Source organism: Pseudopodoces humilis, chromosome 5 (genome assembly GCF_049639895.1).
Source record: "Pseudopodoces humilis isolate 2021_Gansu_Grassland_sample_001 chromosome 5, ASM4963989v1, whole genome shotgun sequence".
In the NCBI taxonomy this organism is placed as follows: domain Eukaryota; kingdom Metazoa; phylum Chordata; class Aves; order Passeriformes; family Paridae; genus Pseudopodoces; species Pseudopodoces humilis.
The window spans coordinates 1-11320 of record NC_142204.1 but is presented as its reverse complement, the minus strand read 5'-3'; the positions used below and the strand labels follow the sequence as shown (position 1 = coordinate 11320).

General features: G+C 48.9%; 2 protein-coding genes across 2 annotated transcripts; one reads left to right on the top strand and one right to left on the bottom strand.

The window, feature by feature from the left end:
• Positions 1-53: 53 nt before the first annotated feature.
• On the bottom strand, positions 54-8903 carry LOC102109143 (uncharacterized). The gene is made up of 3 exons (XM_005530568.2): positions 8824-8903; positions 3696-3801; positions 54-2459 (listed from the first exon to the last, which is right to left on the bottom strand). Exon 3 carries the CDS (start codon positions 2443-2445, stop codon positions 1012-1014), a length of 1434 nt encoding a protein of 477 aa, XP_005530625.2. The 5' UTR covers positions 2446-2459; positions 3696-3801; positions 8824-8903; the 3' UTR covers positions 54-1011.
• Positions 2484-7177, top strand: LOC102103396 (uncharacterized). Its single transcript, XM_005530536.2, has 5 exons — positions 2484-2607; positions 4605-4655; positions 5489-5704; positions 6087-6181; positions 6737-7177. The coding sequence occupies exons 1-5, from the start codon at positions 2484-2486 to the stop codon at positions 7175-7177; spliced, it is 927 nt and encodes a 308-aa protein (XP_005530593.2).
• Positions 8904-11320: the final 2417 nt, after the last annotated feature.

The following is an 11320-nucleotide window of genomic DNA, read 5'->3' as shown; positions in this document are numbered from 1 at the left end:
CTTCCCCGCTCTCTCCCGGCGCACGGAGGGGCAGAAAATTGGATTACAGAGGAGAAAAAAAAAACCAAAAGGTTTTATTTAGGGTGGAAACGCACAATGTGCAATAAAACATTGCAATATAGAAAAGGTATATGTAATAGGCAGTCCTTAAATGCCGAACTGTGTATGTTAATACTCTGGAAACAAGAGCGACCTAAAGAGGAGTGACATAAAAAGAACAAGGCTATTGCAACCAGTCTCTGGACCAGCAGTGGGAACTCACCGTGTGCCAGTTCACACTTGAACATCTGGGGATAAATCTTTTCTTTTAGGGTTAAATAATATAAGGCCACATTTTTGTCCATGTTTTGTTGATGTCCCAAGTTGGAAGGCGCTTAAAATTAGCAACAACAAATCTGGGTGAAGCTACAGACTGCCTTTCAACTGGAAGAGCTTCTGCATCCAGGTTTTCTGGGAACAGCCATTACAGTTTTGTGTTACTTAGCTATCATGAAGTAGGAATTCTTTGTCCCGTGTAAGATTTGGAAAATAGAAAATATTTGGAAAATAGAAAGAAAAGACAGATGGAAGTTCAGCTCCAAAATTTCACTCCAAAAAGATCTGGAAATGCCTTGTCAAACACTGTGTAGACTTACTAAACCAAAGTTTTGAGACAGAACCAACCTGGAACACTTTATTTTGACCTTCGCCTTAGCTGTATTTTACAAGCCCAGTTCTCCCAGTTATTATTCTAGCATATATTCACAGTCCCCACTTTCACTGAAGCTGGTGGTCATTCCTCAGGCTCTTGCTTGACTCCGACCCTTCCTAAACCCCCAGCACTCAACTCTTGGGACTAACTCCCTGTTTCCAGATCTCCTGAAGTTTTTTGTGCCTCTGGGATTAAGCACCCAACCCTACCACCAGATATACCATGTCTCCAGTCAGTCTTTTCCCACCATGGTTCTCACCATGCATTTAGCTACCCCCAAAAACTACTTTATATTCCTGCTCTGAACATCCACTCCAGGCTTATGGCAGAAGTGAGCGTGAGGTGAGGATTCTTCTACCCACCAGACATTTATAAGGTTTCTTGGCCATGTGTATTTTCCAATGTACTTTAAGTGTTGAGCTTTTCCAGAAGGTTTTCCCACACTCGACACACTTGTAGGGCTTGGTTCCCACGTGGATCCTCAGGTGGGCACCGAGGGCCGAGCTGTGCCGGAACGTTTTCCCACACTCCTCACACTTGTAGGGTCTCTGGGCACGGTGGATCCTCAGGTGCACATTGAGAGCTGAGCTCCGGTGGAAGCTGTCCCCGCACTCCACACAGATGTAGGGCCGCTCCTCAGTGTGCAGGCTCTGGTGCTTGGCCAGAGTGGAGGGGTCGCTGCACCTCCGGCCACACTCGATGCACTGGACGGGGCTGGGCAGGAGGCTGCCATGGCACACGGGCAAGGACTCTTCCCTGTGGATCCGGCGGTGAGTGGTGAGCGCTGAGCTCTGGCTGAAGCCCTTCCCGCACACGGGGCACTTGTAGGGCCTCTCACCCGTGTGCGTTCGCACGTGAGTCACCAGCGAGGAGCTCTGCCGGAAGGTCTTCCCACAATCCGTGCACTCGTAGGGTTTCTCTCCCGTGTGAATCCTCTGATGCCGAATGATGGCTGAGCTGTCCCGGAAACGCTTCCCACACACCTGGCACTTGTGGGGCTTCTCTCCGGTGTGGACCCTCCGATGTATGATCAGGGAGGAGCGGTCGCTGAAGCTTTTCTCACACCGCAGACAGTTAAAGGGTTTCTCACCCTTGTGGCTTCGCTGGTGGACGATGAGATGTGAGTTCTGGCTGAAGCTCTTCCCACATTCGTTGCACAGGTAGTGTCTCTCTCCTGTGTGGGTGCGCTGGTGCCTGATCACGTTAGACCTCTGGCTGAAGGTCTTCTCGCACTCGCTGCACTGGTAGGGCTTCTCCCCTGTGTGGATTCGCTGGTGTTTGATCAGGTCTGAATTGCGGGTGAAACTCTTCCCACATTCAGAGCAGCTGAAGGGTTTCTCTGCCAGGTGGATCCTCTGGTGCTGGCTCAGGTATGAACTCCGGCTAAAGCTCTTCCCACACTCGGGACACTTGTAGGTTTTCTCCCCCACCTGCTGAATCCAAATGGCACCATTCCCACACATGGACAGATCTGGCCTGTCCCCAGCAAGGATAGCCTTCTTTATAGGGGCTTTACCACTGTCCTTGCACCCCCAGACTTCCATCTCATAAGGAGGTACCATTTCATATCTCTTTGGAAAACATGTCTCCATCTCACTTTCTCTTTCCAGCTCCTGCTTGTGGTCCTGTCTTTGATCGGCCTCCTGGAGGGAATCTCCTGTGAGCTCCCTGGAGGGGAACAGATGGAGTTCAGCTTTCACTGAACCTTCCTGATGAAGTTCCTGATGAATGCTGCCCTTCTGCGTGTCTCCCATGATCCTGTCACCTGCTGGAGTGAACAGAGGAAGTAGCAATGAACGAACTCCCAGCTTCTCTGAGGGGCAAGTCCACACAGGGAAACCACCAAGACCTGCTGCACATCAGCCTCCATGAGCTGACAGCACAGGAGACAGCCCCTTGGTACCTTCTCAGGCACAGTGAGGGCATGGAGATTGAGGTGAGTGGGAAGGGAATATGGTTCAAGGATGGGAGGCCACTGTATCACAGACTGCAAAGGGGATCCTCTGTCAAAATTACAGCCCTAAAGGGCAAGACCCGTCACTTGCTTGCCTTCAAAGTTCCCATGTCTAGAAAGCTTAGAGGAACATTGTGAGTGCTTTCCTTGATAATTCCCATTGCAGCTGCTACTCCTCCTGCTGCCTGTGAATCACTGCTCTTCAGCCAATATTCCCATGCTTAATCATGGAAGAAATCAGCCAACACCACAGAAACATCCACCCTTACCCAGCAGATTATTTATTTCCTTTCTTCCTTCCAGTCATAGCCCTTTTCCTTAAAAAGAAAGCTCTTCAGCAAATTGTATCTAGATTTCATCTACAGAACAGATAGACAACTGAGTGGAATGATAAACTGTTTAATTAACTTTTAGACTAAAACATTTGGAGGGTCCTGGTTTTTCATGGGTTATACTTATTTGGAGACACACCTTGGAAATTCATGCTGGAGTGTAAGATGAGCTGAACAGCACTGCTTACAGACTGAAGATCATCCTATCACATGGAGTAGGAGGTCATGCAGTACAGACCCCTCAGGTTTTGTTTCAGCTGATCTGCAGATTTTGGAAGATACCACTACACTGGTTATTCCAATCCCCAAAGTTTTGTTTACAACGCTTAGGCCTGAAAAGTATTTGCAGTACAAAGGTACTCAAAAGCAACCTCAAAGCAGCAAACCAACCCAAATATTGTCATATTTTGTCAGCACGAAAAGAAGAAAAAGCCACATTTTGGTTTATGCCTTTTAACATTATGAGTATATTCTTTGCTGAAAAATACACAAGATTGATTTCATTTTGCACAGGGTCTTTTTGAAAGGGTATTAGATACCCCAGGACTGTGTTTTGTCTTTGCCATACTCTGCCTACAGATCTTCATGGAAGCAGAATCTGTTTACTGAGGGAGCAGAAGAGGCAGGGTGAGTGTGGAGGGTGCAGCCAGCATGGTAAACCCCAAATTTTCAGCATTCAGCTCTTCCCTTCCCAGACATGCTCCATGCAATTTCTTACCTCGTGAGCAGTCTCTCTACTGGCTCAGTGTTAGGCTGCTTTTGGTCAAAAACCTGCTTCTCTTCACTTATCCAAAAGGTTAAAGCCAAGCTGGGGACTGCAGGTCCTGATCAGAGGAAGGAAAACAGACATACCAAATACCTGTCATGGTAACAGTGCTGTAGGGTGAGATTACAGGAGGATAAGTATTTAGGAGCTGAAAGTAACCTAGACCATAGGAAAATGATGCCCAGAAACACAAGTCAGGGTCACTGTCTGTCTTGCCATGAACACTGAGATACCACTGTTCAGGTCCAATAATCAGGGCCAGCTTGGGCAGCACATACAGGTCAACCACATGTCCAGAGAGCTGCCTGACAGCTCACTGCCTTCTCACAGGTGTCTGGATGTTCTTCCTGCTACACTTCCAGACCAAAAATGCCTCCTGACCAATTTTGTGTTAGAAAAGTATCAATTCCTCAAACAATTTTCGGTCCATTACCTTTCTTCCTAGTGTTTTCTGCCGTGGTCTGGAGCCCCATTTAGTGCTTGTGGATCCAGTCCTAATGGATCAGCCAAGCATACACAGATCTGGGCAAGAGACAGAATTTTGATCTGCTCACACATTATCAACAGCAGCAGCCCAAAGGCAGAATTTCCTGTCCAGGATTTTCCTCCAGAAAAATGGGCACTTGACTGCCTTCTTTCAGATGGATTTTACAGGGCTGGTAGAGAGCAGAAAGAAGGACACACACACACCTGTTCATGAACAAACACTGCCTGGGGGAGGGGGCAACCCGATGGGGGGCAGCAGGGAGAAAGCAGGGGCAGCGGAGGATGGAGTGTTTGGAACGCAGGTGTCTGTGACATCAGTGGCAAAGCAGCAGAGGTGACACCTCCAGCAGTGCAAGTGGGCCCCAACTGTCACAGGCACCGCTCCCAGTGCCATGATGGCTTTGTGGGCTTATCTGGCTTTGTCTGGTGAGTTGGAAATGTCTCTCCTCCAAACCCAGTTGTGAGGAAGGGCAGCTAACCCAGCTGCTCTGCACCCTCCCCATCGCTCCTCAGCTTGGGCAGTTTGGAGGCAAAAGGAAGGGATGAAGCACCCTCCACTGCCCCAGGTGCAAAGATCCCAGGGCTTATAATTTTGGCAATTCTCACCACTGGAGTTGGTATTTTATTCATCAAGGAGGGCCACAGAGCGATCTAAGAGCCAGGCAGGAATCAGAGCAGGATGCAGTGGGCACAGGCTGGAACAGAAGTGGAGGCTGGAGATGCCATGACAGAGACAGCTGGGTGCATTAAACCAGACACGAGCACTGATGCACAGGTCTAGAGTCAACCCACAAAGCTAAGAGGGAAGAGCTGGCCCAGTAAATAAACAGGGGAAGCAGGAGAAGGAGGCCTGAGAGAGGACCTTGGTTAAAAACCTATTTAGCCAGAGGAAGAGTGTTTGCAGAGGCTAAAAAATCTTGCAAGGAAACAGTCTACTTGCTCCAGCCCTGACAACAGAGCATTATTCTCAGTTTCAGTCATGACTTCCAAGACATTTCTCCCAGTTTAAGATTTGAATCTCCCGAGCTTTGGTGAACGTCCACCTCAGCCATGTACTGTCACTCCTTTCAATATGGGCAAAGCAAGTTTTCCACAGGTCTGGACCTTCCATCTCTAGATTGTTAATGCATTTTCCATGTGCTGGATCCTGCACCCAGGAAAGGCAACAGAGATCAGGATTCAGCCCTTCAGCTCTTCCAAACATGCCATGGTTAGCATTTCCTTCTCCCTCTGACTCCCTGCACTCTGTTTTTCACCAGTGCTCTTGGGCTGGGGCTGCATAGCTGGCCCTCGGGGCACAAAGGCACAGCAGCCAGGAACACCACTCTCTGACCAGGAATACCACCAGTTCTTCAAGTTCCTGCGGATGACCATCCAAGCCAGCACTGCCTGCCACCTTCGTGAGCTGTACGGCTGCAAGAACTCACTGGTCCGGAGACTGGATGAGTATGAAAACCACGGAGTCATCCCTCCAGGTAAAGCCAACCATGATTCCCAAGGGCAGGCGGTTGGACAGGAGTCTTGCATGGCCCTGATCACCGAGACAGGAAACACTTGGGATCTGGGGAGGAGAAGTGGGGGGAGAGGGGTGGGTAGCAATCCTGCAGTGAGGAGAAGGCATGTGCTCATGGGCATCTTCTCTCACATTTGATTTGATCCACATGTGACCCTAGGACCAGCCTCCTCCAACCCTTGGGTCATGAAGATGATCAAGAAACAGTGGAGTTTCTCAAAAGGTTCCCAAATGACACAGGGGTTTTCAAGGAGGAATGTCACTCCACAGGAAGGTTATTGCTAAGGGAGATGCCAGCACTGGAGTCTGTCACTGGGTCTGTGTCTTTATTTGCCTCTTTCTAGGGCCCATATGCTCTGAACTGCCAGGAAATCTTTTATTCCACAACTTCTGCACCTTTTCTCTTTATCGCTGTATTATGAAAAAGTATTTCCTTAAGGTGAGTTATTTAGCTATTTCCTGAAGACTATAGTGTGCTTTGGGCAATTAATAGGCAAAAAGAGAGAGCCCTGAATATGAGTAAGTGGGAAAACAGAAAGCTAAAAGACAGGGAAGACAGAAGAGAGCCACGGGAAGCCCACCTTTCAGGAGCACTCACACCAAGCTGATTAGCTAACACAGATGGCACCGGCAGCCACTTGATGGAAAGCAGACTTTGCAGAAGGCATTCTTCAAGAAAATGAACCTTTGAGGACCACCTCAGCCCTCTTCTCCACATCTCATTCCCAACCAAGCTGAGACAATCTAGGTTTCTCCAGAAGAAAGGGGGATTCGTGTAGGCTAGAAGAGAGTAAGGACAGCTGTTATTCCCAAGAGAGATTTATGGGGAGACTTGACAAGGAGAGGATATGAAGGTTTATTTTGCTTTCCTGGCCTCAATTTAGTAGGAAATGTGAAAGATGAGATTGTGCAGTGAGAGCTAAACCCATAGAACAGAGCTGTGCATAGGTACCTGCTCCTAAGGCTCTCCAGAGGCATGTTTTCTCCTCCACAGAGGACTGCGTGCCCAGGACACAGCAGAGCCAAGCAGCGCAGCAAAGCAGGCACCAACATCATCACGAGCAGTGATGCCATGTCATCCAGCAGCTTCGGTTCCCAGCCAGTCCCCACCACATCTCCCACGCCTGGCTCCAGACCTGGCACAGAGGCAGCTCTGATCCCCACCTCCTTCCCTGTGAGCACACAACCAAATCCTTCTGGCCCACAAGCCACAGAGGTGACAGCCAGTGGCCAGCAGCAAGGACAGCTGCCCAACAGTGACATCGAGGATCTCCTCCTGAGGATAATGGACAGCCAGGTGCAGACTTCACTGCAGACAATGAAGTTGTTGATGTCTGTTGGGAAGACAGTGAAGGAGGAAGAGCTGCGGAAGGCTGCCACAACCCTGCTGATGGCCCTGAACAACGCAAATGTGACTTGGTCACCAACCAACTGATACGGCTCAACAGTGCGGTAAATACAGAGGGCAAGCCATCTCTTCCAAGTGCGTGGGGAAACAGAGACATGGAAAATGCTACTGCTCGGGATTCAGAGAAAAAGATGGTATCCTCTTGGAAGTAAATGTATTGAAAAGATACCATTCTCCCCTGTAAAAACTCTTTGCTCACCATTAATGGCGTTTGCTGTGTCATTCAAGGGATGTCATGGGAGAATGATGGCTTTTCTTCATTAAATGTAGGTGCTCCTGCTCAAAAGCATTAAGAGAAGGACCTTCTTTGGAAGTATGTGTGTGAATATACATATACACACACAGATATATAAGGGGTGCTCTACAAGTGCAGGAAGGCCTTGACCTGAAAGGGTGGTCCAGTGCTCTCCTTGTACTGGGGTTTGCACACAGTCGACATCTACTTCTGAAATAGTGTTACAAAACACACAGGATAAATATTCACATTAAGAGCCTCCTCTTGTCTCTCGCAAAAAATAAGAGAGTCTGATTTATAGGAACTTTGTGTGAAGTGTTGTTTCTTTTCTAAATACTAAACATGCCTGTAAGTAAAAATGTGTGAAGCCATCTGGAGTCTGCAGTTGCTGCTAAAAGCAGAGTGGGAACTCTCCAAGAACCAGTTCTGGTTCTCTGAATCTCCACTCAGAAGAAGATGGTGTTTCCTCAAACTCAATCTAAGCTCCAGTGGTTTTGGCTTTCAGGAGACCACCACTGAAGTAAGAATCCCCTATTCAGCTTTCCTCCTGCAGGCTTTCTTGTTATCTCTTCCACCAAGGGCTATGAGAAGAAAGGGGTCAAAGGCAGCTCTCTCGATGATGCACCACACCAAGCAACATCCTTGCGGAGACGGTCTGGGATGCTGGTTCCCTTTACACTGCTAAGTGACACAAACACAACTGAATGAAATATAGGCTCTGTTCTATCCATTGAAGGAAGTCCTTAGAAAGAAATCTCAAAATCACAGGTCCTCCATTGTCCTGGGAACTGTAATCTTTCCCAAGGCCGAAGGCACGTCACACATGGAAAATGTGCAAGCCCTGGAACAGTCCCTAGCAGGTGGGATCCCTAACAGAGCACACACTGCCCTGGCCGCACTCCGGCACACCAGCTCATTCTGTTCTCCCTGGAAGGTGCTCAAAGCTGCTGGATCCCTGCCTGAGGCACCACGGCTTGCGCCCCATCCAGCTGCCTGGGCAATGACAGCTTCTCCAGCTCCAGCAGCAGGGGTACTTCTGGCAGCAGCCTTTGCTTGCCACCCCGACCCTCGGGGCCTGGCTGGCAGCCCACGCGTTTGGGTGCCAGATTTGGCAGCCACGAACAGATCGCTGGAGATTTCCCACTCGGATGGCTCCGGCCAGGCCCTGCACGAAGCGGCGGCCCGGTACCGCGTCCCTGGGCCATCCTCCCGCCGGGGCTGGGGGCCGGGAGAGCCGCTCCTCACAGCCCCGCCTGGGCTCGGTCCCCCCCGCCTGCCCGGTGGCCGGACCCCGCCGAGGCACCGAGGAGCGCCCGCCCCGCTCCGCCCCGCTCCACCCTACTCCATTCCCCGCTCCCCCGGCACTGTGGCGGCGTTCCCAGCCCGTTAGCTCGCCCGGCGCCGCCCTGCTTTTGTTACAGAGAAGCCACGGACTCACCGGCAGCGGCGGGGCCGGGGAGCGGTGCGCTCCGCTGCTCCGGTTCGGCCGCGTTCCCCCGAGCGTGCGCCGGGCACGGCCCCGGTACCGCCGCCGATGGGGATGGGGAGGGGGCGCTGCCCCGTGCGCTGTGCGGAACCGCCCCCGGGAGGGAGGGGCCCGCTCGGGGCAGCGGGGATCCGGCCTCGGCTCGCTGCCACACACCGCCTTCCCCGGTGGTCCTGGCCGGGAGGGGCCGGGCACGGCTTCGCGTCCTGTTGGATACCAGGGCTCTCTAATGGTGGGAGCATCGTCACCTCCCGGGTCGTAGCTCATACCTGCACAGACCACCCAACTGGGCTTCCAGCGGCCCTTGCCGCCGATTCCCTGGCTGGGTTTTACGAGCCTGCAGGCTCTGGCAGGGAGGGAAGCATCACTGCTGAAGGTCACAAGATGGTATTTTATTCCATAGCGCCACTTCCCTTCAGGCGACTGGAGGCTTCACTCCGCTACTGCTTCTAAAGGTTTTCTGAGACACCATGGAACACCTTCTGTGTTCAGGTGCAAGATAATACGTCCCAGGAACACACACAGGTACAGCTTATGCCACAGGAAAGGATCCATCCATCCCAGACAAAGTATCTATTTGCAGTACCTCCTGCAAGCATTGCTTGTGCTCAGCCAGGTACTTTTTGCCTGGGGGAATGCAGGAATGGCTGCTCCCTTTGAATGACATACAGCAGTAAGTAATGGGCTGAGGAATATGGCAATGACAGAAAGATTTTGGATGAGCTTTTGAGAAGAATGGCAGAAAAAAAAAGGTTCACCAAGCCCTCCCCACATGCAGCTGAGGAAAAACCTTATCATTTTTCAGGACAACTGCCTTCCCAGTTCACCAGCTGCTGCAGAAGACTCCTGATCTTGGGAGATAGTAACCACAGTTCCCAGCAGAGTGCAGCCCAAATAAAGCAGGTTTCAAGACATCTTCATCAGTTTGCTGCTGCTGCCATGCACAGGTAACTGTTTGTTGCACCTGGCAGAGGTTTTCTTCACTGGGGATTCAAGAGCAGCTACCGTTGTGCTTTCTCGACACGCCATTTGTCAAACATTAAGTTTTTGTAGGGGCTTAATTATCTCTGTTTTCTGTAACTCCTTTCTTTGCTCTGTGGCCAAAAGATGCAGAGCTCACCATTAGACAACAGTCTTATCATATTTTTCTGTAACTGAGGGCAAGCCCTGTTAGTTCTGGATAACAGTGTATCACACATCAACCTTCACTGATTTTCTCTCTGCCTGAAGGTTAATAACAACAGCAACTGTATTATACAATGTAGCAATGAAAAATATAGGAAACAGACATTTCAATTTAAATTAAAAGGAAACCGGAATCGATGAAAAATATTAACAAGCTTTGCTTCTTTGTGGCTGTACAAAATATACCCAGATCAGTCTCATCAGACTACATTTCACAGTCTGGCATGACAAGTCCTCACCCTTATCTTCTTTTTAATCGCAGAGTTAATCCAGTTTCAATGAGGGTTGTGAGCTTAGATAGTCTCATACATCTTAGGAGCATATTTGCTCAGTTAAGGATTCAGTCATTAAAAAAATCTTCTTTGTTAATTTAGAGGCAAAAAGCCCAAAAATTAACTAAAAAGAAATACCTGAGATAACTCTGAAAACTCAAAGATTAAGCCAGAATCAACAACGCCAAATTTATTGAGTCCAATTCAGTTTTCCATTATTTTTCTTTTCCGTTATTTTAAAATAACTATTAAAGTTTTTCAAACCTGACTAAAGTTGAATCGGTTATTCCAGCTCCCTCTGAAACAAACAGTTCTGTGGCTAAAGCTGTCTACAGCTGGCTGCAGACATTAACTTGCTGTTTCCCCATTAGGCACAGCCTTTCAAAACAAACAAGAGTTGACTTTATAATTAGAGGTATGTTACTTGAGGGAGTTACAGAAAACCAAGGGTTATGTGAAACAAGCAAAAAGAAAACAGTTTATCTGCAGTAAACTTTTAAAGAAAACAAAGTAGTAAAAACATCCCGAAATATGGAGTAAAATGTCTCCTTACTCTGTTTCCAGAGTGATGATTTGAGAACTAGGAGAAAGTTTGGGTTATTTTTCCATAATCTCAAAATAATCGCTTGTTTTTCCTAACTTCCCTTTTTGTTGCTGAGGAGACTCATTATATTCCCAAGCAATAGGAAAGCACATCTCTGACTTTTCTATGTGGCATTCGTATTCTGCTGTTCAGTGACCACAGATCCTTGATTATGCAGATATTACCTGCAGCCAGCTAGGCAGCAGCTCCTCCTAGATGCAGTACCTGTATGCATGGCTCTGAAATCATACAGGTGGGAGAACATGGTGCTGAAATGCAGCCTCTTGGCAAAAAGCAGTAAATTCAGAGACTGTGATTTAAATTCACACATAACTGTAGCCTGCAAAAATTATCTTTGTCTTCTTTCATTTTACTGCAAATTTATTTTTGTCTGCTTTCATTTTGGGAT

Coding starts and splice junctions, on each gene's coding strand:
- LOC102109143 (XM_005530568.2), bottom strand. CDS start 2,445: ATGGGAGACACGCAGAAGGGCAGCATTCATCAGGAACTTCATCAGGAA.
- LOC102103396 (XM_005530536.2), top strand. CDS start 2,484: ATGAACGAACTCCCAGCTTCTCTGAGGGGCAAGTCCACACAGGGAAAC. Junction 2,608..4,604: donor TTGGTACCTTCTCAGGCACA/GTGAGGGCATGG, acceptor CAACTGTCACAG/GCACCGCTCCCAGTGCCATG. Junction 4,656..5,488: donor GGCTTATCTGGCTTTGTCTG/GTGAGTTGGAAA, acceptor GTTTTTCACCAG/TGCTCTTGGGCTGGGGCTGC.